This window comes from Vulpes lagopus, chromosome 15 (genome assembly GCF_018345385.1).
Source record: "Vulpes lagopus strain Blue_001 chromosome 15, ASM1834538v1, whole genome shotgun sequence".
Classification (NCBI taxonomy): domain Eukaryota; kingdom Metazoa; phylum Chordata; class Mammalia; order Carnivora; family Canidae; genus Vulpes; species Vulpes lagopus.
Genome location: NC_054838.1, coordinates 27,798,347 through 27,825,592, shown reverse-complemented (window position 1 = coordinate 27,825,592; position 27,246 = coordinate 27,798,347). Strand labels below are relative to the sequence as shown.

General features: G+C 39.5%; 1 protein-coding gene across 1 annotated transcript in view; it reads right to left on the bottom strand.

Moving 5' to 3' along the window:
• The window catches only part of ACER3 (alkaline ceramidase 3), a 159,035-nt gene extending 136,603 nt beyond the window's left edge, over nucleotides 1-22,432 (bottom strand). The window contains exon 1 of the mRNA XM_041729977.1: nucleotides 22,170-22,432. Within this exon, the coding sequence (XP_041585911.1) occupies nucleotides 22,170-22,272 (103 nt within the window). The 5' untranslated portion in view covers nucleotides 22,273-22,432. The remainder of the gene's footprint in view (nucleotides 1-22,169) is intronic.
• Nucleotides 22,433-27,246: the final 4,814 nt, after the last annotated feature.

Here is a 27,246-nt window from a genome sequence, read left to right as displayed (position 1 = left end):
AGAAATAATTCTTGAATGTCTTTGGTGCAAAAACAAAAGGTGATTTTATTAAAGCAAGATGACAGGACTCATGGGCAGAAAGAGCTGCTGCCCTGGGATTGTGAGGGGCAATTGATTATCTACTTTGGGGTTGAGGTAAGTAAAGATAAGAGAAGTTCCAAAGGATTTTCATATGCTAAAGGAGACTCGAAGGATACCAGAGACCTAGCTATTGTCACATTAAAGTTTTTTATCCCTCTAACAAGGCTTAACTTTAAGGCAGTTGAGAGCCTCCTAGAAGAACCGTATATTGGCCTGCCTCAAGTATTTGTCAATAGGCTGCAGGTTATAAGGACATTTAATTTTATCTACATTTCCTTCTACCTTTGTTTCCCACATCATGAATATTTATTATTTTTAAATGAAATAAAACATAAATTAAAAAAAATTTTTCTTTACTTGAGAGAGAAAGAAAAAGAAAAACAGAGCATGAAAGAGAGAGAGAGAGCACAAGAGCAGAGAGGAGAGGCAGAGAGAGGGAGAAGTGGGCTCCCCACTCAATAGGGAACCCATGGATGCAGGGCTCCATCCCAGAACCCTGGGATCGTGACCTGAGCCAAAGACAGACGTTTAACCTACTGAACCACCTAGCGCCCCCAAGAAATAATTCTTGAATGTCTTTGGTGCAAAAACAAAAGGTGATTTTATTAAAGCAAGATGACAGGACTCATGGGCAGAAAGAGCTGCTGCCCTGGGATTGTGAGGGGCAATTGATTATCTACTTTGGGGTTGAGGTAAGTAAAGATAAGAGAAGTTCCAAAGGATTTTCATATGCTAAAGGAGACTCGAAGGATACCAGAGACCTAGCTATTGTCACATTAAAGTTTTTTATCCCTCTAACAAGGCTTAACTTTAAGGCAGTTGAGAGCCTCCTAGAAGAACCGTATATTGGCCTGCCTCAAGTATTTGTCAATAGGCTGCAGGTTATAAGGACATTTAATTTTATCTACATTTCCTTCTACCTTTGTTTCCCACATCATGAATATTTATTATTTTTAAATGAAATAAAACATAAATTAAAAAAATTTTTCTTAGCTTCCATTTCTAATATATTAGATAAATATCAATAGATAAAATTGACATATAAATAAAAGCTCTTTGGGGATCTCAATTTTTAAGGGGCAAAAGGGGTCCTGAAAACAAAAAGTTTGAGAACAAGAGAAAAGCACTAGCCTAACACACTACATACAGTCTGCCACAGGATCAAGACAATCTTCTATTCAAAAAGCCAGAATTGGGATCCCTGGGTGGCGCAGCGGTTTGGCGCCTGCCTTTGGCCCAGGGCGCGATCCTGGAGACCCGGGATCGAATCCCACATCGGGCTCCCGGTGCATGGAGCCTGCTTCTCCCTCTGCCTGTGTCTCTGCCTCTCTCTCTCTCTCTCTGACTATCATAAATAAATAAATAATTAAAAAAAAAAAAAAAGCCAGAATTAAGAAGTAAGGGAGGAGGAATCTCCTTTAGCAAAATTCCCTTAATGCCGTGTCTCAAAGATTGCCACTTAGGGGGACAGTAGTGAGAAAACCTGAAGGGAATAGCTCATTAGTCTTTTTCATGCCCCTTAACTGTGGTATGGGAGGACAAAAAGAAAGGATAAGACTTTATAAAAACTACAGATGCAGCCTCAGAATCCTGGGCTTTGGGACGATAATAAGGATCCAATGGATGGTACATGTGTGTAAGAGATGTTTCAAGAATTCAAACACTTGCGTAGAGAAGGGACTGATAAGGAGTGAATCTCCTGTTCTGGCAGTTTGGCCTAAGAGCAAACTACTTGGTCATAATGGTGCAATAACCTCCAGAAATAAAGTCTACAGTCTTTTAAGCCTGAAACAGCTGGGAGTGGAGCACAAGGCAACCATTGCTACCTAAGGGTGAGGGGAGAACATAAATGGGAAGGAGTCAGAGAGTCCCAAATATTCTAGGTATGAGTTCTACCCAAGTCAGATACCTGAACTAGCATGCTCAGAATTTTTAAAAATTTTAATTAATTAAAAAAAAATCTTGCAGCTATGGTTAGAAAAATAAGCTGATATGTTTATTTCTAATATGGACAAATATTGATTGGTATAAATAACCTACAAAAAAAAAAGTTCCATGAAGTCCTCAATTAAGTTTTCAGAGTATACTCTGAAACAGGTTCCCAAACCAACCTGTTTAAAAACTGCTGGTCTATAGGATATCCTATTGTCTGTAAGATAAAATTGAAACTAAGATATCTTGTAAGAGCTTTATTGTTTGTAGGGTTTTTTTTTTTTTTTTAAAGATCTATGTATTCATTTGTGAGAGAGTATGTGGGTACACTTACAAGAGAAGGGATGAAGCAGAAAATCTCCAGCAGACTCCCTGCACAGCTCAGAGCCCTATGGGAGGGCTTGAGCCCAGGACCCCGAGATCATGGCCTGAGCCAAAATCAATATGCTTAACTGACTGAGCCACCCAGGTGTCCCCACCTTTTTTTTTTTTTTTTTTTTTTAAGTATAATCACTAAACCCAAGGTGGGGCTGGAACTCATGACCCTGAGATTAAGACACATGCTCTTCCAACTGAGCTAGCCAGGTGCCCAAGAGCTTTAATAACCTGTCCCTGGGGGATCCCTGGGTGGCTCAGCGGTTTAGCGCCTGCCTTCGGCCCAGGGCGTGATCCTAGAGCCCAAGGATTGAGTCCCACGTCGGGCTCCCTGCATGGAGCCTGCTTCTCCCTCTGCCTGTGTCTCTCTCTGCCTCTCCCTCTCTCTGTATGTGTCTCTCATGAATAAATAAATAAAATCTTTAAAAAATAATAATAATAATCTGTCCTTAAATCACTTCACAGTACCACCATGTGTTCTTTGTACAACCATATTGGATCATCAGTGCCCCAGAAAAGCTTAGCACTTTCATCACATATGGATTTGAACATACCATCCCCTACTTTAGGTACATAAATATAATAATTAAATACATCAAATGTTACTGAATGCCTACTTGGCTAGGTACTTGAGCTAGACATTGGCAAAATTCTACCCATCATTTAAAACCGTCTAAACTGTTATTTCCTCAGTGAAGCCTTAATAAGAAAGCAGGAAATCACTTAGACATCCTAACAGAGTTAGGTGCTTACTCCCCAGGTGCCAATATTACTTTGTTGTTCATTTTTTTCTCTTCACTAATTGATGGGAGGACAGAGGACTAACTGAAGACAAAGTATAGCCCAGGCCCGCACATTGACAAGTCCTTGAAACAGGCAAAGAAACATTCCTCTACAGACTCAACTACCTCGATGTTAATACTTTGCTAATGGAAAAAGGCAATCTTAGCCCAACCCCCAGGATCCTGGAAGTCTACTTTAACATATAAAAGTTCCTTTAGACATAAATAAATAATAAAAAATTTAAAAAAAAAAAAAAAAAAGGGATCCCTGGGTGGCGCAGCGGTTTGGCGCCTGCCTTTGGCCCAGGGCGCAATCCTGGAGACCCGGGATCGAATCCCACGTCGGGCTCCCGGTGCATGGAGCCTGCTTCTCCCTCTGCCTGTGTCTCTGCCTCTCTCTCTCTGTATGACTATCATAAATAAATAATAAAAAATTTAAAAAAAAAAAAAAAAAGAAAGAAATTTCCTTTATCTCTACCTCCCAAGATACATGTTGCCAATCATCCCCCAAGCAAATGGCCCATCGATATACATCTGAAGGGTCTCATGACTAATGTTTTATTAGATGGTAATAAGTGACCTTTTCCCAATAATAGCTAGCCCCCTCAAGGTCCTAGAAATCTTGCTTCCTAAATTCCTTAGAGAGTACACTATCCTCAAACCCCTCTCAACTCACAGGTATATAATCAACCAACCCTCACAGGCCCAGGGCAGCAGCTCTTCCTGGCCATGGGTCCTGTCCCTGTGCTTTAACAAAACCACCATTTTGCACCAAAGATGTCTCAAGAATTCCTTCTTAGTCAACGGCCCCAGACCTCACCCCACCAAACCTCACCTATATTCCAAAACTTCATCACTAATCTCTGATCTTTCTAGTTGTAAAGAATGATGACCCTTAATGCCAATTCCGAAGGCATACCATATACCTTGTGCAGAGTAGGTGCTCTGAATAGAATTGTGTAGGAGACAATCAATTTACAACTGGACTGGGAAAGCTCTATCTAGATATCTGGCTTTTGGAAAAGATCAATTAGATTTATGATGTGCTATTTAAAACCCAAAACTCCCCTGGTAACATATAAACCAGTGTGATTACTGACAGGTTTTCACCTGATGGAAATGGTCAGCCAGATATGTATTTTCTAGCTTGACTACATGACCAGAGCAACATAAACATACCCCACCATGAGTTGTCTTGAACTCTCCACAATCCAAGATTTATCACACTGATCTTGGTTGGTCAATTCTGGGATAAAATGGACCTGTGTACAAATTAGGATTCTAGACAGTTTCTCTGATGTCCCCCACATGCTTAATGCTCGTCCACTCTCTTTCTCTTGCTACACCACATCCTTTACCTTCTAAATAAAAGCCTTAGGCGAATATACTCTATGGAGACTCATGAGTCCTTTCAAATACCCAAACTTGTGAAATTTTTACAATACTATTTTCTGTACACTTTCATGAATGTAAAAATAAACCATATGGCTCAGCTCATATCTTTGTACACATACATTAAATTCCCAAAGTAACCCTGTTAAGGAGTAGACTAGAGAAACCCAGACTCAAAAGATTAAATGACTTGACCACCTTTGCTCAACCAATAAGAGGCAGAACTAGACTCAAGCCCAAGGTCCATCAGTTAAACTAGGCTGCCTCCCAAGTCTGCAGCAATTACATGCCTATGCTATTACTTGAGGACTTAACATAATATCTCTACATCTTGATGAGGCTTATTGAAATAAGTTACAAAAGCATCTATATCCAACCATCTAGTAAATAGGTTAATAATACAGCATAATGTTGGTATCAAGAGGTTGAACATACTCATTCCTTCACTCCACAACTATGTGAGCACCAAGGTAGAGTTTAGTTGTAGCAAAAAATGAGAAATTTAAAGCAGAAAAATGAGTACTTTTTCAGTTCATGGATGAAAGGGAAGTTTGAATTTAACTGCAAAATCTAATATTCTAAATTCCTAAGAAAACCATCACCCGACATTTTATATGGTACTTTAGAGTACACAAGGTCATTAATTTCTCTAACTTGATCCTCAAAACCAACCTATATGGTATTTTTAATCAAATTTGACAGCCAACAAAAGTGAAATCAAAATTAAGCAGTTTGTCCTAATATATACAAGATCACACAGCTTGAACAAGGCAAAGTCAGGATTCAAATGAAAGGGTACTTATAACCTGTTTTCCTACTGTTTTATAAACTATTTCTTTTATTCTTAGATTAATTTAGATTGAAATATCCTATTTCATTTTTTTTTAATCCACAAAATGAGGGGTCCCTGGGTGGTGCAGTCAGTTAACCATTCAACCCTTGGTTTTGATTCAGGTCGTGATTGTGGGGTTGTGCGATGGAGCCCATGTTGGGCTCCAAACTCAGGAAAGAGTGTGCTCAAGTTTCTCTCTCCTTCTATTCCTCCCTGCCTTCACTCTCTCTCTAAAGTGGATGAATGAGGGATGCCTGGGTGGCTCAGCTGGTTGGATGTCTGCCTTCAGCTCAGGTCATGATCCTGGGGTCCTGGGATCAAGCCCACATGGGGCTCCCATCTCAGCAGGGGAGCCTACTTCTCCCTCTCCCTCTGCCTCTGCCTCTCCCCTCCACTGATGCACGCTCTCTCAAATAGATAAATAAAATCTTTTTTAAAAATTCAAAATTAAAAATAAAGTGGATGAATGAATCTTTAAAAAAAATCCACAAAATGAAATTAAGTAAAACATTCTTATCATAACTATTAACAATTTAGAATTTAAAGTGAAAAAAAAGAAGAAAAAAAAGAAAAAAAAATTTAAAGTGAAACAAAATGCTTTAAATGTCTTATGACTTTATTCTCTAATTGAAGGTTATACATATGTTTCTAAAATATTTATTGATTTACATATTTTTAACCTCCTGGTAATTTCAGTTTTCTGAAAAATGAAATAAAACTAATTCATTTATTTTAGACAGCTTCCAAGTCAACATAATGAAAACAAATCATTGAGATATGTATTTTCTAAACATGAAATGCTGAGTTGTCGAGCTGTTTTTGAAAATGTATAGCAGTATCTCCAGTATCTCATTGTTTAACAGTGTGAACAACTTGCTTCAATAGAATACATTAAGCAAAATGTAAGTTTATGAATTTATTTCATTTAAGTTAAAGTCTTGAGCAGTGTTTAATTTAAATCAAATTCATAAGCAGTAAGGAAAAATTAAAGACTATAAAATATAAGTTTTTTAATTTTTGAATTCCCAAATCTCTCAAATGAACTGTTCTAGGGGCCCTGGGTGGCTCAGTCAGTTAGGCATCAGACTCTTAATCAAGAGATTTTGGCTCAGGTCATGATCTCAGGGAAGTGAGATCGAGTCCATGCATCCCACTGGATGTGGAGCTTGCTTTAGATTCTCACTCTCTCTCTCCCTCACCACCCCCTTCCACCAAAAAGAACTGTTCTAGTTCTACCCAAATAACTTTGGGCCAATTTCCACTGGAACAAGACTTTTATTTTCCATTGTATTATTGCCCAAGTGTCAGCTTTTAAAGGTCTGAAAAAAAAAATGCTTTAAAGAAAACCAGAGAAAATGAGATAGGTCAGCCAAGACAAGTGTCCTATGTAGCAAACAAAGGTTTCTCTGTGATCCAACTAAAACAGCAATGCTCTTACACCCACACACATATATAACTGGAATATTTTCACAGTCTTTTCCATTAACCTTTAATCTAAATACAGACTTTATTTTAAAGTTAACTTTTATTTTACTTAAAAAAATGAGAATGAATTAGTGAATAAAAATCACACAAATTTGATAACAAAAGAAAATGAATAAAGCAGAAGAATACTAACCTCTATTGAGTTTATATGTCTGGAATCATACAAGTGACATTACTTACATAATCTTTCTAACATAAAATATCACCTATGAGCTGGGTGTTATCATTCTTTTTTTCTTTTTAAGATCTTGCTTATTTATTTGAGAGAAAGAGAGCAAGCATGAGTAGGGTAAGGGACAGAGGGAGAAGCAGGCTCCCTACTGAACAGGGAGCCAGATGCAGGCCTTGATCCCAGGACCCTGAGACCATGACCTGAGCAGACACCAACCGACTAAGCCATTCAGGCACTCCTGGCTCTTATCATTCATATTTTATGTATCAGTAAATTGAGCCACAGCAAGATTAAGGAAATTTGCCTAGCGTCATATAGTTCCCAAGTCGGAATATCTAGATTCAGTCTTATGTCATTTTTCTTTAACAAGCTGTGTTCCTACCACAACATGCAAAAAGAAAAGGCAAAAGTAAAGAAAGAGAATAAGAGACACAATCATGAGTGCTGGTCTGTAGTAATAAATCTTAAGAGACAAATAAGCCATGTAATTCTGGAAACTATACTAGACTCATCTGAACCACTATAAAACTTTTCATTTGTGATCCGTATTACTAAAAAAAGATAATGTCTTAAGACAATTCTTTCACTAAAACAAGTCAGTTGGGATGCCTGGGTGGCTCAGCAGTTGAGCTTCTGCCTTTGGCTCAGGGCATGATCTCACATCGGGATCGAATCCCACATCGGGCTCTGTGCAAAGAGCCTGCCTCTCCCTCTGTCTGTGTCTCTGCCTCTCTCTCTGTGTCTCTCATGAATAAATAAATAAAATATTAAAGAATAAATAAATAAAACAAATCAGTTATCTTTTCTGCTAGCCACCTTTTTCACATTTTAAGTCTATACCTTACCTAGTATAAAACCTATTGGGAAAAAAATCCATCATACAACATTGCAAAGTACTATATATGTAATAGGTATTTAGTAGATATTTGTTGGTTTAATACTTTGTATATTCACAATACCTTGAAACCAGTTAACTACTTGAACAGTTAATGATGTGATGATCAGCCTTCAGTGGTATCAAGACTACAAAAGTCCTGGTTTTAGGGATGCCTAAACCTGGCTCAGTTGGAAGAGCATGCAACTTTTGATCTTGCAGTTTTAAGTTCAAGCCCCATGATGGGTGTAGAGCTTATTTAAATTAAACTTTAAAAAAAATTTTTCTGTTTTTGTAGTTAAGTTTGGAAAAAGGTTCTGGTTTAATTGATCATGATCAAGACACACTACTGGTTATCTGAGTTGATTAATCATTTCTCTAGAATCTCCACTGATAATGGCTTCAAAATGACAACCAGACAAAAATAAATCTTTTTTACTCTATAGATCACAATGGGCAGAATATGCCAAGCAATTTCTCATTGGTTTAACTAACATTTATTGAGAACTTACCTATATTAGGTACTGTGCTAAGTGCTATGGTTACTGAGTTAGAGCTAAAAGTTTAACTTGAGGCATTGTCAATGTAGTGGAGAATATAGATATATATGTAAATAATTATAATATTATGTAAAATTTATACATATCATTCATTCAATAAATATTTATTGAAAGTCTCAGTAAACACTGTAACAAGCCCTAGGGCCCCTCCCTCGTTGACTTTACAATCTAACATAGCCTCAAAGACTTACCAAGTCTACAGAAAAATGAACTGATCATCAAAAATGACAATAACACATACAGAAACATGCAGCCATAAAGGAAGAACAGCAAAACAAGCAACAGAAACAGACAAGCAGGGACACTTAGGTGGCTCAGTGGTTCAGCATCTACCTTTGGCTCAGGTCGTGATCCTAGGGTCCTGGGATTGAGTCCCACATCAGGCTCCCCACAGGGAGACTGCCTCTCCCTCTGCCTATGTCTCTGCCTCTGTGTCTCTCATGAATAAGTAAATAAAATCCTTAAAACAAACAAACAAAAAGAAACAAACAAAAATGAAAGATACTGAAATTAGTGGATACAGAATATTAAATATATTCAATATGTTTAAGGAAATAAAGCAACAAGAAGTAACCAAAGAATAAAAAATTATCAGAAATTGTGAGGTAGATTTGAAAAAGAAACCACCTTTAGAAATGAAAAATATAATAATTAAAAATTCTAAAGAGAAAAAACTGAATGTAAAAGAAAAAAATAATAAAAGGCTGAATTAACCAAGTAAAGAGAGATGAGAGAGAATAAAGCAGTACATTCTGGATCTGAAAGAATAATGTATGCAAACACAGGGAACTATGAAGCTGCATTCTGTGTTCGAGGAAATAAAAGCTGAATTATATTGCTGAAGTATAAAGTGCAAGTGTTTAGAAAGGCAAAAGATTACATCAGAAAAGTCATCAAGGGTCAGTTTGTGAAAGTCTTTATCCATTATACTTCTCAACTCTGTATTTCACATATGCCAATATTGAAGTTCTTATCTTACATAATATACATTTTTATATGTACATATATTTAATGGTATTTCTAGTTTTGAAATGTATAAACTGTTAGCTAAAATAAAATAAATACTACTGAGCAGTATGGCAGACACGCAAAAAATCCTCTCATTACAAATACCTAGATATTCTGGATGAAGTTTAATAATATATTTTTCAATGCACAGCTCAACTCCCAAAAGACTTAAGGCAATTCCCAGAGGGAAAAATTGAGAAGAACTGAAAATCAATATGGTGGCTAGGTTATGACTGTCCTACAGAGAAAAAGAGGTAGGGCAGTGAATTGCCTGTCTCATTAATCATAGGAAGTAGAGTTTCAAATGCTCACACAGGAATAGGAGATAAGCCACTGGACCATTGAAGCATGGGAACGGCATCTGAGATCACCTATACGAAATGCTTGAGGGACTACCTACTCAGTAGTTAAATGAAACAGAAAAGTAACCACCCCTACCAGAGAAAAACAGTAGGAAAACTGTTCCATAGTGACCTGGTTTAAGGGTAAAAAGCAAATAAAACAATAAATACTATTATGTCACTTGGAAGTATAAACACAAGGTTACTTACAAGCATATTCTAAAACAGCCACCAGGAGGCGCTGGGGCGGCTCAGTAGATTAGCAACTTTGGCTGAGATTTCTATCTCAGGGTGGTGAGATCAGCAGAGCATCCACTCTCTGCTCAGCTGGAGTAGCATTGTCCCTCTCCCTCCTCCTCTGCCACTCACCCTGCCTATGTACACTCTAACATAAATAAGTAAAATCTTAAAAAAAAGATAGGGGCTCCTGGGTGGCACAGTCAGTTGGACTTCTAACTGGTTAACTTGATTTCAGCTCAGATTGTGATCTTGGGGGCATGGGATCCAGCCAGTGGTGGGGCTCTGTGCTCCATGTGGAGCCAGTGTGAAGACTCTTTCCCTCTGCTCCTCTCCACCACCCCTCCTGCCCCTGCTCACTTTCTCTCCTTCTAAAATAAATAAATAAATCTTAAACAAATAAGTAGTAAGTGGCCAGCAGCATCCTCACCTCTAGTATCCAAGCCCTTGTGTAACTCCTTCCCTTTGTGTGTTGGCAGAACCCGTGACTTGTTTCTAACCAATAGGATACAGCAAGCTGACAAGATACACATAATTACATGTATGTGGTAACATTACATGAGACTGTAGCATCCATCTTGCTGGAGTCTCTTACTCCCTTGCTGGTATTGAAGAAGCAAGCTACCACACTGTTGGGTTGCCTATTTTGGGGCGTCTTATGCAGCAAGGAACTAAGGGCAGACTCCAGAAGCTAATAGCCTCCATCCAACAAAGCCAGCACAAAACTGAAGCCTTAATCCTACAACCACAGGGAACCAAATTCTGCTGGTGAAGTCTTCCCTATTCAAGCTTCAGATGAGACCACAGCCACAGCTAACAACTTAGCTGCAGCCTTGTGAGACTCTAAGCAAATGACCCAGCTAAGCCAGGCCCACACTCCTAACCCATAAAAATGTGAGATTATGTGTATTACTTCAAGCTACTACATTTGTGGAAATGTGTTATGCAGCAAAGACTAATACAAGGTGGAACTACATACTGAATAATGATAGCATGTAAGTTAGAAGGCGCATATACAAAGTTAAAGTAGCTTCTCTGAATTACCTAGAAGGAGAGAAGAAATAAGTTTGGATTTTAAGTCACACATGTATTCAAAAAATATTTAAATAAACACCAGAAAAAAGAACTAGAGCAAACCTATAGTTTCCAAACCAGTAGAGTGGAGAAGAGAATAAAAAAATCTATCACTGCCACAAGAAGGCAAGAAATATAAGAGATGCAGAATAAAAAGCATTAAAAAAGGAAGGAAATAAATAAAAATGTATCAGTAATCAAATCAGTATTCACAGAAAGAGAAAATGAGACTGAATTTTTAAAATAAGAGAAACAGCTACCTGCTATTTACAAGATAAACATCTTAAACATAAGGGCACATACTAGCTGACAGTAAAAGCCTGGGGGGAAAATGCCAGGCAAAAGAAACAAAATAGATTTTAAAGCATAAATTCAATATATAACTTAAATTTCAGGTCATTTTTAGAACTAGTGCCATGTTTTGCCCAATCTCTTTAAAGAAGCAAAGCATTTATTGATGTTACACATGGCTTTGTACTAGTCTTACAGCTGGTAGAGCAATGTTCTGAAAATATTTACACAGCATGGTTACTAAGTAATAAAGACTTCTAACAGACAGCTAATAAGCAAGATAGGCTGCATACAGACAGGATTAAAAGTAATGCACATTACACTTCCACCCAAGATAGAGTATCAAGGACCATATTTACTCTCCTACCTGAAACAACCAATAAAGCAACAAAGGTGCACAAGGTAACTTTTTGGGAGGCTGAATATGTTCAAATCTTGACTGTGGTGATGGGTTCACAGGAGTACATCTGTCAAAATTTAGCAAATCATGAACTTTAAGTATGTATAGTTTTTTTGCACAGCAAAGGAAACCATCAACAAAATGAAAAGGCAAACTACTGAATGAAAGAAGGTATTTGCAAATGATGTATCTGATAAGGGGTTAATTTCCAAAAACCCACATACCACCAAAACAAAACAAACCCCAAACAATCCAATTAAAAGATGGGCAGAGGACCTGAATAGACATTTCTCCAAAAAAGACATAGAGATGGCCAACAGATGCATAAAAAAATGCTCAACATCACTAATCATCAGGGAAATACAAATCAAAACCACAATGAGATTATCACCTCACACCTGTCAGAGTAGCTACTATCAGAAAGACAAGGAGACAGATAAATAACAAGTATTGGTGAGAATGTAGAGAAAAGGGAACCCTCATGTAGTCTTGGTAGGAATGTAAATTGGTGCAGCCACTATGGAAAATAGTATGGAAGTTCCTCCAAAAATTAAAAATAGAAATGCTTACAGGGGTGCCTGGGTGGCTGTTGGTTAAGCATCTGCCTTCAGCTCAGGTCATGATCCCACGGTCCTGGGATCGAGAGCTCCAGAATGGGCTCCCTGTTCAGCAGGGAGTCTGCTTCTCCCTCTCCCTCTGCCTCTTCCCCAGCTTGTTCTCTCTCATGTTCTCTCCTTCTCACTCACTCTCACTCTCAAATAAAATCTTTTCAAAAAATTGTTCAGAGGTTTATTATAATAGCCAAAAATTGGAAACAGTCTTGGTGTCCATGATAAGACTATGGATAAACAAACTACAGTATATTCATACAGTGGAATGCTACTCAGTAATAAAAAGGAACAAATTATTGGGGCACCTGGCTAGCTCAGTCGGTAGAGCATATGACTCTTGGTCTTGGGGTTATGGGTTTGAGCCCCATGTTGGGTGTGGAGATAACTTAAAAAGTCTTTAAATTTTTTTTTAATTTTAAAAATTAAATAAAAAGGAACAGACTACTGATAACAGCATAGTTAAATCATGTTTCTCACAAGCATGAATCATAAATGGATTAATAAAAAATTTTAAATCTTTTCCATTTTAACTTGTAATATAGTAAATACCAAATGATTTAACTCACTGAGCTCTTCAGGATCCTCTATTTTTAAATGTATAAAGGAGGTCATGAGACAAAAAATTTTGAGAACTTCTGACCTACTGAAAGTTGAATATGGGCATGCCCTACAATCTAACCATTATACTACTCAATAGATACAGGAACTCTTAATTTGTATGTGCTAAGATATACAAAAAGGTTATAATATTATTTGTAATAACAAAAACCTGAAAACAACAAAACACCCAATGACTGAGGAACAGATAAATCAATATATTCATACAGTAAAATTCTAAACAGTAAAAATAAATGAACTATATCTAAACCCATCAACACACTTAATTCTTGGGAACATGAAACATACATGTTTCATGTATGATACATATACTAGACCACAATTTAAGTGAAAAAAATAAGTTGAAGAATAAACACACACACAGTACAATTCCACTTATATAAAACAATTAAACCTAAACAGTGTATTTTCAGTGTATTTTTAGGAATCCATAGTGGTAAAAAGCTAGGAAATGATAAACACTAAATTAAGGATAGTGGTTATCTCTGGAGAAAAAGGAAGAAGATGGAATGAGGGAAAGGCACAGAGGGGGTTAAATGTTTATTTAATGAATGTTTTTAACCAAAGAACAGTCCTCCTTTATCAAGGTCATAATTCTCTTCCAATGTTAAGCTTTAAGTTGGACATTTCTAAAATAGTGGAAGAACAGAGAACATTCATCTGATTGGCAAAATTAAATAAACGAACTCCAGTGATCAACTGGATACCAGACAACAAAACCAGACTGTCCTCATGTCTGCTTAAAAAAGGAGGTGGGGAGAGGTGGAGGAGGGATTGCTACCCAGCAGGTGAAACAGTCTGAAACTGTAATATTTCATTTTGGGAAGACTATCTTATCTAGAATGTCTATCATTTTGTATAAATGAATGAATTCCAGTCATAGAACAGTTTTTACAGCACTATCAAGATTTTAACATGCATTACTTTAAAGTTCTGTTTTGTTTCCTGAGTCTATTCAGTCTTTCCTCTTGCTGCTAAAACCAGCTTGCTCTGAAAAGTTAAAGAATCTTAAGATGGAATCCACACCTATAATGAGTCAAAGATTTTTCTAGTCATGCAACTCAATTATTTCAACTTTGAAGGGCTTACTTATTTTCATTGGGTAAAATACCTCTTTTGAGTCTTCTAAGTACATCATTGGGATAAATAAAATGATGCTTATAAAAATTCTTCAAAATTTTCAGATAAAGGGCCTATATTAAACTTTATTATTCTTAAAGTTTTATCCTCTAAGAATAAAATGTATGGTATAATTTGGCATACTTTGAGTTTACACAATAGGAAATCAAAATTGCTGAAAACTCAACTTTAGACAGTTTCAGTTACGTATTGCTGAATAACAAACTACCCCCAAACTTCATGGCTTAAAAAAAAAAAAAACAATTTATCTCTCATAGGAACAACACAACAATGAGAAGTGCACAGGAATCTAATACATGCAATACATAAACAGTCTGTTTTGGCAAGAGTACAGTGTAACCAGGGAAAGCAGGAATTACAGGGAAAAGGAGGAACAAAGACTGAAGAGTTCAGAATACACTAGATCCCAAAATGAGCTAAAACTACATAATCACCAAAAGGGTGAAAACTGAAGACTAACACCAAATATTAGTGAGAAAGTCGATGAAATGCTGTGAAACATGACACACACTTTGAGAAAAGGTCTGGCAGTTTCTAATAGAATTGAACAGACAACTATCCTCTTACCCAGTATTTCCAGTCCTGAGTACTTACCTATGAGAAATGAAAATACATATTCACAAGAAGACTTGCACAAGAATGTTCATAGCAGCTTTATTTATAATTGCCAAACATGAATGCACCCAGGTTTTCAACAGCAACAGGAAAACTGATAAACTGTGGTATATTCATACAATGGAATACTACTCAGTAATAAAAAAGAACTACCAATATATGCAACAACATTGGTGAAATCTAAAAAACATGATGCTGAGTGAAATAAGTCTTATACCAAACAGTAAATACTATATGATTCTACTTATATGCAGCTCTAGAACAGGCACATCTAATCTATGGTAGGGAAAAATAAATTAGAAGTGGTTGTCCTGGAGAGAAGGTGAAGGTGAGGATTAACAGGGAAGGGCATGAGGAACTTTCTTGCTTCATGGTAAAGTTCCGTATTTTAAAAGAGGTTTTGATCACACAAATAAATGCATTTCTCAAAATTCAGCAAATATACCATAAGATCTGGGCATAACATTGAATATAAATTTTACACTCAAAAAACCCCACAAAGAATTGAACTTTAACTGATGATATCCATGTTGAAGGATTTGGGAGAAAGTATACAGAGGTCTGCAGTTTACTTTGAAATGTGTCAAAAAATAAATTGACAAAAGAATGGATAAATAGGATGCCTGGGTGACTCAGCAGTTAAGCATCTGCTTTCAGCTCGGGGTCGTGGCCCCGGGGTCCTGGGATCAAGTCCCACATCAGGCTCCCTGAATGGAGCCTGCTTCTCCCTCTGCCTGTGTCTCTGCCTCTCTCTCTGTGTCTCTCATGAATAAATAAATAAAATCTTAAAAAAAAATGGATAAATGGACAGACATGCAATAAAACAGGTATAATACAATGTTAATAACAGAATCTAGGCAATAGGTGAACAGACATCAAGTGCAAAATTCCTCACTGTTGTGAAAATATTCATTAAAAAAAGAAGAGGGTTTTTCATGCCATGTTAGAATTTGGCCTTTATCTTTCAGTCAGTAGAAAGTCTTCCAAGGGAGGAATACCTGAGTGGCTCAGTCAGTTAAGCATCTGAATCCTCTGACTCCTGATTTCAACTCAGGTCATGATCTCAGGGTTGTGAGACTGAGTCCCACGTCAGGCTCCGCACTCAGTATAGAGTCTGATTGTCCCTCTCCCTCTGCTCCTTCCGCTTCTTGCACTCGCTTTCTCTCTCTCTTTCTCAAATAGTAAATAAAATCTTTAAAAAAAATTATTTTTAAGACCTCCAAGGGAAACAGAAACATCTAACTCTGTAAGGAGTAATCACTCAGGTTTTAAAGATGTATCCACTGAGAGAATGCAACTACAAATGACAAGGGAACATCATGTGCAAAAGCAATCCTACTGAAAATACCTAAAAATTCTGGTATACTCTCAATATATTCAAACAAATGAAAGAAGGATGAAAGGAGGAAAAGAGAAGGGAGGAAAGGTTCACTAAAGTGAGGAGTCAGGTAGGTCAAGGAGGAAACCTACCCCCAAAAAGTTTAACCTACCCCGACTCTCCCCAAACTCAGTGTTTGTTCTTAAAGACTTTCTACTGACTGGATGAGGCCCACCCACATTACTGACAGTAATCTTTACTTAAAGTCAACTGATTGTAGATGTTGACCACATTTATAAAATACCTTCACAGCAACACCTAAATTAGTATTTAAATAAATGGATATCATAGCCTAGTCAAATTCACATATAAAACTAACCATCACAGATGAAGAGGCCTCAACTGTAACACAGCATGATTTATGTTTAAACTTATTCTGACTAGATTCCAATTCAACTAATATTTATTGAGAACTTAGTATTTGCCAGATCCTTCACCTCACCGTACACTTTCACACATAACATTTAATTCTCATAACCCTCTTAAATATCATTATTCTCATGTTATAGAAAATAAATTGATACAAAGAATGATTGAGTAACCTGCCCAAAGCTACAACATTCAACTTGAGCAAAGTTCAAATAGGAATCTCAATCCTGGCTCCAAGTCATTATACTATGTACTTTCCCAACAGTAAACATGTAGGACTTTTGTGTCACTACTAACTGCTTCTGCTTCTGCTATCTCTTTTAGGCTCTATCATTTTGCTGGGTCCTAAAATGTTTCTCCATACTTCTACTTCTTTTCTTTTTTTTTTAAGATTTTATTTATTTATTCATAGAGACAGAGAGAGGCAGAGACACAGGCAGAGGGAGAAGCAGGCATCATACAGAGAACCTGACGTGGGACTCGATCCACGGTCTCCAGGATCACACCCTGGACTGCAGGTGGCACTAAACCGCTGCGCCACCCGGGCTGCCCCTACTTCTACTTCTTTTAAAATACTTTTTTGCACTACCTAAAACTCTCCAGGCCAGGTTTTTTTTTTCTTCCCTAAAAATGGGGAAATAGTTGGCAAAGGAACAGGGTAAACCCAAAATCAAAGAAACAACTTAAAATGCATTGGGCAAGACTTTCATTTAAATGTTCACTCTTCTATGTATTCTGACTTAGTAAAGTTCCCCCAAATTACCATTTGAGGTCCTCGTTCTTCTTATTTACCCACATACCAATTATTGGTCCATTAAAAATAAAAACAAAAATTATCATATCTTCCAACATGTGCTGCCAAATGACAATTCTTCCTAGTTAATATTTTGAACAACATGGGTAAAAATTAAGTTAAAATGAGATTTAAATACTCTTAACCTTCAAGTATTACTAAGCTGTAATTACCAACTACATACTTAAGTCTAAAAAGTGGTTTGAGGGGCATCTGGGTGCCTCAGTCAGTTAAGCACATCCAACTTTTGATTTCAGCTCATATCACGATCTCCACATGAGACTGAGTCCCGTGATACACTCCACGCTCAGCAGGAAGTCTGCTTGAGATTCTCTCTCTTCCCTTCCCTAAGCCCCTCTCCATGCACACACTCTCTCTCTAAAAATAAATAAGTAAATAAAATCTTAAAAAAAAAAATCAAGGCAAAAACTGTTGGTGATTATTCACTGAACATCTGTTATTCAGTTCACTCACAGACAGCAGGGTGTAGCTGAGTTATCTCATCTCCTGGTAATGAATGTACATGACACTTTACAAAATGAATAATCAAAAGAGGGAAATAGCCAACAATGATTAAAGTGTAGCAAAGAAATAAAAAGTGATAATGTTGGAAGTGAAATTCCAATCAAACATAAACAGAGTTACCAAAGCAATAGCTGACAATGACAATATTGATTGCTGTCAAGAGACTCTAGGTATGTAGCCAGGAACACTTAGTCAAGGCAAACTTATCAACATAAATGAAAAAGTGGTTGTGAGAAAAGGATGAAGATGGACTAGAAGAAGTGACACCAGCAAAAAATTCTGCATTAGAAGAACTGTCAGAGATATTTCACAATATTGAAAGTGCGAAGAGGGACGCCTGGGTGGCCCAGTGGTTGAATGTCTGGTTTGGCTCAGGGTGTGATCCTGGGGTCCTGGAATAGAGTCCTGCATCAGGCTTTCTGCAGGGAGCCTGCTTCTCCTCTGCCTATGGCTCTGCCTCTCTCTGTGGGTCTCTCCTGAATAAATAAAATCCTTAAAAAAAAAAAAAGTGCAAAGAGTAAAATGTTGAAGCTGAACCAAACTTAGAAGGAATATGACAATTCACCAAGGCATAGAAAAATTACTCATTCTATATCATAAGTTATATGACAAGAAGGCCAGCACCGTTCAATCTATTCTTGATAAGTTCTTTTACAAAGAAGTAACACATTTTAATTCTCAATGTTTTTTTAATGTCTTATAGTTTACTAGGGTACTTGGGTGGCTCAGCCAGTTAAACATCTGCCTTCAGCTCAGGTCATGATCCTGGAGTGACAGGATGGAGCCCTACATTAGGCTCCCTGCTCAGCAGGGAGTCTGCTTCTCCTTCTCCTTCTGCCCCTCCCAATTGTGTGCTCTCTCTCTCTCTCTCTCTCTCTCACTCCCTCTCAAATAAATAAAATCTTAAAAAAATAAAAGTAAATTACAGTGTACTAAATATTAGTTTTGCTATTTTTTTCATTTCTCTATAGATTTATAACCAACAATAAGAGGGTTTATAGTGTTTGACAAAAAATGTTAAAGGTAACAGAACAATCATAACCTTTCCCATTGATCATTAAGACTACTTTACCAGGTTTTAACTTGCATAGTCACTACTATAAAGAGTGAGGACTGCCTGTACCTATAACTTCTGGCACACCAAGGAACGAACATTTTTGACCATTAAAAAGAAAAACTACCCCCCCCCTTTACAATCTGCTCAAACAAAAAAGGAATTTTGAAATGAAGAAGAAGGAGGAGGAGGAGGAAGTGGGGGAAGAGTAGGAGGAGGAGAATTTGAACTCATCTTGGATGATACTAAGACACAGATTTTCAGGTATTTCAGTGACTCAGAACTGCTGCCACATCTAAACATGCAATTCTGGGGGATCCCTGGGTGGCTCAGTGGTTTAGCACCTGCCTTTGGCCCAGGGTGCAATCCTGGAGTCCTGGAATCGAGTCCCGCATCGGGCTCCTGACATGGAGCCTGCTTCTCTCTCTGCCCCTCTCTCTCTCTCTCTCTCTCTCTCTCTCTCTCTGTGTCTATCATGAATAAATAAATCTTTAAAAAAAATTTAAACATGCAATTCTGGAAACTCATCTTTTTACTATTCAAAATACACACAGCCTAGTGGTAAAAGATAGGATTCAACAACTTACAAAAAAAAAAAAAGATAGGATTCTGAAATATTTAACAATTAAAGTGTGAAAGAATATGGCATATAGTAGCTTTAGAATCAGACCTCAACTTGAATACTACTATCTTTACACCACTTTTTGCAACCTTACGTAAAAATCAAAGAGGGGTACCTAGGTGGCTCAGTTGGTTGGGGCATTTCAGCTCAGGTCATGATCTCAGCATCTGGGATTGAATCACCCCCTATCCCCCCAACCCCACCCCACAACTGGCCAGGCTCTGAGCTCAGCAGGGAGTCTGCTTAAGATTCTCTCTCTCTCTCTCTCTCTCTCCCTTTGCCCCACTCTCCACTCTCTCTCAAGTACTCTCTCTCTAGAATAATAAACAAATCTTTAAAAGAAAAAAAAAGAATGAAAGAGAAAAGATAGATGAAGTGCTTAGCAAAGTATGGTACACAGTGAACACTAAGATATGGCTATTATTCCCATTATTATCTTTAATATTTCTATCATTAGTATAAATAATATAACAATGATAAAACTGCATTTTCAACATCATTATTAACCAGCATATTTTTCAAAGATCAAATTCTCTTACTCCAAAATATGATAAATACCCACTTCCTCCTGGGTAAGAAGACTGGACCTCAATATCCTCCAGATAATTTTCTCCCAAGGTACATGTGCAAGGGGCAACCAACATTCACTTACCCTCTTCTTGCAGCCCCTGATTCCTATGTCAAAACCCTCCCTGCAGTCTGCTCAGTTTCCTCCTCTGAGAACGGTAAGACCAAAAGCCATTTCCCATTTCTCAGAGCTATCTGGCAGAACAGTAGTATCTTGCACTCTCATAGCTCACATGACTTAACTGTCAGTTTTCTCTTGATTCTAATCCTTGGTTCTAAACTAAGAATCATTATTACCTATATCCACCCATAAATATGCAAAGGACCTAAGGGCCAACTAAACATTAATTCCCTATAATATATTCATGTGAGTTAGTTGAGCAAAGTCTGTTTCAACACTTTGTGACCTCTACCTCTCCTCAATCCATTCCATGATTCTTTAGTTTAGGTCTCTGCATGTTGATGTAAAAATCTCTCCCCTCACCATTAGTTTCCATCCATACACTCTAATTCCACATTCCAAAAATACAGAAAGTCTAGCTGCTCTATAGGACAGCCTATCCAATATTTGAAGACCTGAGTTTCTCTTTTTCATGCTACACACTCCCAGGTCAGAAAGCATGGTTTTAAGTCCTTTCCTCTCAGGGACCTTCTCTGCACTAGGTATGGGTTTGCCAACATGATCTAACAACAAATTGATAAAGCGCTTCCTTGCCAACGTTTGGGCTGCCAAGTAATTACACTACAAATGATCCCTGTGTCCATATACTTCCATTATTACTTAAAAATTATTACTTTAAACTAGTAGTTCAGGATAAGTGACTCTCAGCCTAAATCATGGTTTCAAGTCTTGAACAGTACAAAGAGTCGGCTTTTGTTGTTACTGTTGTTTTTTAATTTAGCCAATTACTGTGAAGAGTAGAGTAGGATCAGCTGTCATGACACTCTTGCCTCTTTCCTACAAAGCCAAACAAATGCCTGGGGAGAGGACCCAACCATGGGAAGGTTAGAGAAGAGCTGCTTCATGTGCTGAGAAAGTGGATCCAATTAAAAGAAGAAATAGCCAAAAAAAAAAGAAGAAGAAGAAGAAGAAATAGCCCAAAAAATGTATGTGTGTATATATGTATATATATATGTATGTATATATATATATATACATACATATATATATAATTGTTGTTCTGTACTTGGCCAGAAGCAGGTACGTACCTGAAGAAGGATCAAACACTGCTCTCAAAACTTAACCAAAGTAAACTGCATAAAAGGAAGTGAGTGGCAGGTTTTCCCTGTGCTTCCCTAGCCTACAGGAATAAGACCTGGTGAAATACACACACACACACACACACACACACACACACACCCCTAGGGGGCAACTGGGGCCCGTCAGGGGCAGCAGCTGCAGAGACACGCTCCCCAAGTCCTCAGGAGGTGGAATCAGTAGTGTCCTCGGATGAACCCTAACCCTTAGGAGGCAGGGGGGCGAAGGCACCTGGGTCTCCGGGTCTCTCGTGAGCCTGGCACCTTCCCTAGAGGTGACCCAAGGACCGACGAGGACAGAGCATGGGAAGGGAAAGGCCTGGGAGTCTTGGCGTGTGGGGTCCAACTAGGCTAGGACCTGCCCCTCGCCCGTGCCCTTATTTCCGAAGGCGAAGGCGGCGGCCGAAGGCGGCAGGAGCAGGTGTCCGGGGCCCTCATTCTAACGAGCAGAGCCTCGCTCTCTGCCAGCCCGTCCTCGGGCCGCCCCCGACAGGAATCCCCGCCCAGCCCTGCCTCCTCAGGCCTCCGCGGGGGTCCGGCGGGGGCTCCCCACTTCCCTTCCGCTGCCCCCAAGCCGCCCAGACCCCGGCGCGCCTCACCCGCCGTACCGGACTCCCGCCCCCTCCCCGGGCGGCGCGGCGCACTCCGCCTCCCCGGCCGGGCCTGGGGCCTCCCCCGGCGGCCAGGTCCGCCCTCCGCCTCCCTCACGCGGCGTCTCCCCTCACCCTGGCGCCCTCCCTCCCAGCCTCCCGCCTCAGGCCCGGGCGCTGGCGCCCGCACTCACAGAACTCGGCGATGTACCAGGTCACCGCGTAGTTCTCCTCGCACCAGTCCAGTGTGGACGTCGTAGGACCCCAGTAGCCCTCGCGGTCCGCGGCGGGAGCCATCGCGCACGCCGCCGCCTCAGCCGCCGCCTCAGCCGCCGCCGCCGCCGCCGCCCAAGCACTCCTCAGCCCGCTGCGCTCGGCTCGGCAGGCTCCCAGGCCGGCTCGGGCCCTGCTCGCGCGCTCAGCGCACGCCCCGCCCGCTCGCCCTCCGGGGGGCGGGGCCGCCGCCGTCAGCGGCAGTGCCCGGCGGGGAGGCCCCGCCCACCGCGCCGGCCGGGGCCCCGCCCACCCCGAGGGCTCTAGGGTTTCCCTCGGCCCCTGCTGCCCGCGGAAGGGCGGTGCCTCCCCGGGCCACCTGCCCCACCCACACACGCCTCTGGCTGTAGGTTCTCGGTGCCTGATAATCCTCGTGCTGCTCTCGGCCTCTATTTGTGTGTGTGTGTGTGGCGGGGGGGGGGGGGGGTTGATTTCACTAGGGCGGGGTGGATGGGAGCTTTCCACAAGCCCTGGCCTGATAAAACCTGTGCAGAGTTGCACCTCGGTGTCTCCTTTGACGGCAGGCCCCGAACGGAGCCCCGAAGCAGAACTCTCCCCGCCCCCGGACCCCTAGGAAATAAACAGTGATTTTCCGATAAAGGTATAGCTAAATGTCCCTTGGGGACAAAGGGAAAGGGCAACGACCCTGGAGGGAAAAGAAAAAAAGAATAAGAAGAAGAAGGGGAGGGCGGGGGCGTTAAGATCCTATAAAAGAATGAAGTCAAAGCACTAAAACTGCTGCTTGAGACGGGGCTTCCAAGCCCAGAGGTTTCCAGGGTCTCCCTATACTTTGCCCTGCTCTCCAGGCAACCGACAGCCTCCCCTACCTCCAGCCTTAGACCCCGATACTACGCAACGCTGCCAGATGAATCTTTTAAAAACACGAATGCAGCTGCTCCCGCCCCTCGTGTTCAGCTACACAAACTCTTCCCTAGTTCGGAATGTGCTGGGTCCATTCCCATCTCAGCCTTTGCCCCTGCTGTTCATCTGGGACTGCCTTCCTCTCTTCTCTATTTGGCTAACTCCCACTGGTCCTTTAAAATCCAGCTTCCTGAAGCACTTCCTGTCACCCCCAAGAGCTCCCTTGCCCTTTGTTCATACCCTCCAGTGATACATCCTGATGGGAAAGCTTGCTGTCCATTCTCTGCCTGACTGTTCAGTTTGAAATGAAGATTATAGTTAAGTATGATACAATTGCTATTTTCTAAAGGAACTAGTGGGATAAGGTGCAATCACAGGTAAAAGAGAAATCAAGGGGAGACGTGCCCACAGCTTCTCTGCAAAGTGACCCCAGCAGATAACAGATGCAAAAGCTTTACTTGTAGGGTGCAGAACCTAGGAATAGAGGCAATGTGTATTAATAGAAATAGCAGGATTTCTGAACATTTTCTTTGGAACAGCAGACATGGAGCTTTTGCTGTTTACCTGGCCCTTAGCTGGTGCTGGGAAAGATCCAAGGGTGCAGTCTCCAGAGAAATAAAAGCCACTGAGGTGTGGGAAAACATCTATTTCTAAGCATTTAAAAAATCTCAACCTCTAGGGGTGCCTGGGTGGCTCAGTCGATTAGGTGTCTGCTCTGGTCATGATCCCAGGGTCCTGGGATTGACCCCCATGTCAGCTCGCTGATTGGTAGGAAGCCTGCTTCTCCCTCTCCCTCTGCCTGCAGCTCCCCTGGCTTGTGCTTTCAATCTCTCTGTCAAATAAATAAATAAAATCTTTAAAAAAAAACTCAACCTCTAATATGTTTTGTATATGTTTTTAATATGCATAATAATCATGTATATGTAATTTATAAATGAATAGATACACATATATTTGTATATTCAAAGTGAACATGCAGAAATACATACTCAAAAGTGATTTGCTAGAGTTGGAGTGCCTGGCTGGCTCATTCAGTAGACCCTGGGATTCTTGGTCTTGGGGTTGTGAATTCAAGCCACAAGGTGTAGAGATTACTTAGAAATAAAATCTTAAAAAAAAAAAAAGTGGGGCACCTGGGTGGCTCAGACTGTTAAAGGTTTGCCTCAGGCTCAGGTCATGGTCCCAGGGTTCTGAGATCAAGCCCTGCAAGGTGAGGGTTGAGGTGGGGGAGGTCCTCTGCTCAGCAAGGAGCCTGCTTTTTACTTTTCCTCTGCCTGCCATTCTACCTACTTGTGCTTTCTCTGTGTCAAATAAAGAAAATCTATTTTAAAATAATGTGATTAGCTGATGAGATTACAATGAAAATAGTGTAGAGACCACAAAAATAGTGTGATAATATTTTGCTAGGACTAAATAAAAAATTAGAGTGTTGTAGGAACTCCTATGTGGAAAGGACCCCTGGCCCAACCAAGTGACTCAAGGCAGAAGATGAAGTCTTGACTAAATCAATACCCTGCACATTTCATCACATTTTCAACAAGAGTGGGGAAAAAAAAATCTACCATGGCCAGGACAAAATTTAGGGGAGAGATATTCCCCTGACCAAGAAAACTGGTGCACTGGGATCCCTGGGTGGTGCAGCGGTTTGGCGCCTGCCTTTGGCCCAGGGCGCAATCCTGGAGACCCGGGATCGAATCCCATATCAGGCTCCCGGTGCATGGAGCCTGCTTCTCCCTCCGCCTGTGTCTCTGCCTCTCTCTCTCTCTCTCTGTGACTATCATAAAAAAATAAATAAGTATTTAAAAAAAAAACTGGTGCACTGCAGTAGTATCACTCTTGGAAAACAAAATGGATTTCATAGTTTTATCAGCAATATCTATCTTTCTCTCTTTCTAACAAATCTTTCCCAAGTATAAAAACAATGCATGGAAATGTAAGGGACCCTGAGAAGCCAAAACTATCTTGAAAGATCAGAGTTGGAGGATTCATACTTCCCAATTTCAATACTACGAAGTTACACTAATCAAGGGAGTGTAATACTGGCATAAGGATAAACATGTAGATTAATGGAATAGAATGAAGAGTCCAGAAATAAACTCTTAAGTTTTTGGTCAGTTGATTTCCAGCAAGGATGCTAAGATAATTCGATAGGGAAAGAATAGTCTTTTCAACAAATGGTGCTGTGACAACTGGATATCCACATGCAAAGAATGAAATTAGATTCCTTGCCACAGTAAATAAAATTAACTCAAAATTAATCACAGAGTTACATGTAAAAGCTGAAACTATAAAACCCTTAGTTTATATAAAAGTAAATTTTTGTAGCCTTGGGTTAGGCAGCGGTTTCGTATATAAAATAACAAAAGCACAAGCAACAAAAGAAAGAATAGATAAATTGGACTTCATCAAAATCAAAAACTCTTTGTTGCAAGTTCACCATCAAGAAAGTGAAAAGATGACCCAAAAAGAAGAAGAAAACGTTTACAAATAATCTATCTGATAAGAGACTTGTTTGTGTTCAGAATATGTACTGAACTTTTACAACTCAGTAAAAACACACAAAAAACTTAAAAATGGGCAAAGGATATAACTAGATATTTCCCCAAGGAAGATGAATGCCAATAATCACATGAAAAGATACTCATGTTTGCCATTAGAGAAATACAAATCAAAACCACAATGAGATGCCATTTCACATACACTAGGGTGACTATAATCAAAAACAAACAATAAATATTGTCAAAGACATAGAAAAATTGGAACTCTCATACATTGATGGCATGTAAAATGATACAACCACTTTGGGGAACAGCTTGGCACTCAGCAGAGTTACTGTAGGACCTAACAATTCTACTCTTAGCTATATACCAAGAAATTTGAAAACATTTTATGGCCACAAAAAAATTGTCCAAAAATGTTCATAGCAGCTCTATTCATAATAGCTAAACAGTGGAAACTGATGAATGGATTAATAAAATATGGACTATCCATGCAATGGAATATTATTTGACAAAAAGAAGAAATGAAATACTGATGCATAGTACAACATAAATGAACTTGAAAACATTATACTACATCAAAGAAGCCAAACACAAAAAGGTAAATATTATAAGATTCCATTTATATAAAACATCCAGAATAGGCAAATCTTCAGACATAAAAAGTAAATTAGTGGTTGGCTGAAACAGGGAGTGGGAATGGAAAGTGACTGCTAATGGGTACAAAGTTTCTTTTGGGACAATGAAAGCATTCTAAAATTAGATGTGGCAATGGTTGCACAACTCTGATTATGCAAAAATTAAATAAAATTGTGTGCTTTATTTTTTTAAGACTTTTTATTTTTGTAAGTATTTTCTATACCCAACATGGGCCTCAAACTCAACACCAAGATCAAGAGTCTCATGCTCCACCAACAGAGCCAGCCAGGTACCCCAAAATTGTCTACTTTAGAATGTACAGTAAGTATTCTAAATGACTGAACAGTCTAGTAGATTAATAATATCTTAATAAAGCTGGGTTTTTTTTTAAGATGTTACTTGAGAGAGAGAGGTTATGCATAAGTGGGTAGGGGGCACAGAGGGCGAGGGAGAAGCAGACTCCTCACTGAGCATGGAGCCAGAGGCTTGATCCCAGGTCCCTGAGATCATGACCTGAGCCGAAATCAGACACTTAACCAACTGAGCCACCCAGTTGCTCCGATAAAGCTGTTTTATAAAAGAGAGTAATATATTCTTATATTGGAAAATTTAGAAAACTTCCAAAAAACAAAGGAATCACTCATGATTCCACCAACTAGCAAGTGTATTTTTTTTAAAGATTTTATTTATTTATGAGAGACAGAGACAGAGAGAGAGAGAGAGAGAGAGAGAGAGAGAGAGGCAGAGACACAGGCAGAGAGAGAAGCAGGCTCCATACAGGGAGCCTGATGTGGGAATCGATCCCAAGACTCCAGGACCATGCCCTGGGCAGAAGGCAGGCACTAAACTGCTGAGCCATCCAGGGATCCCTGTGTAAGTGTATTTTTTTCCAGCATTTTATCTATTGATTTTATTGATTTTTTTACATGCTAGAGCTAATATTGCCTTTATATTTCATATTTCATCAGCATTTCTCATGCTATTAAAAAGTCCTTGTAAG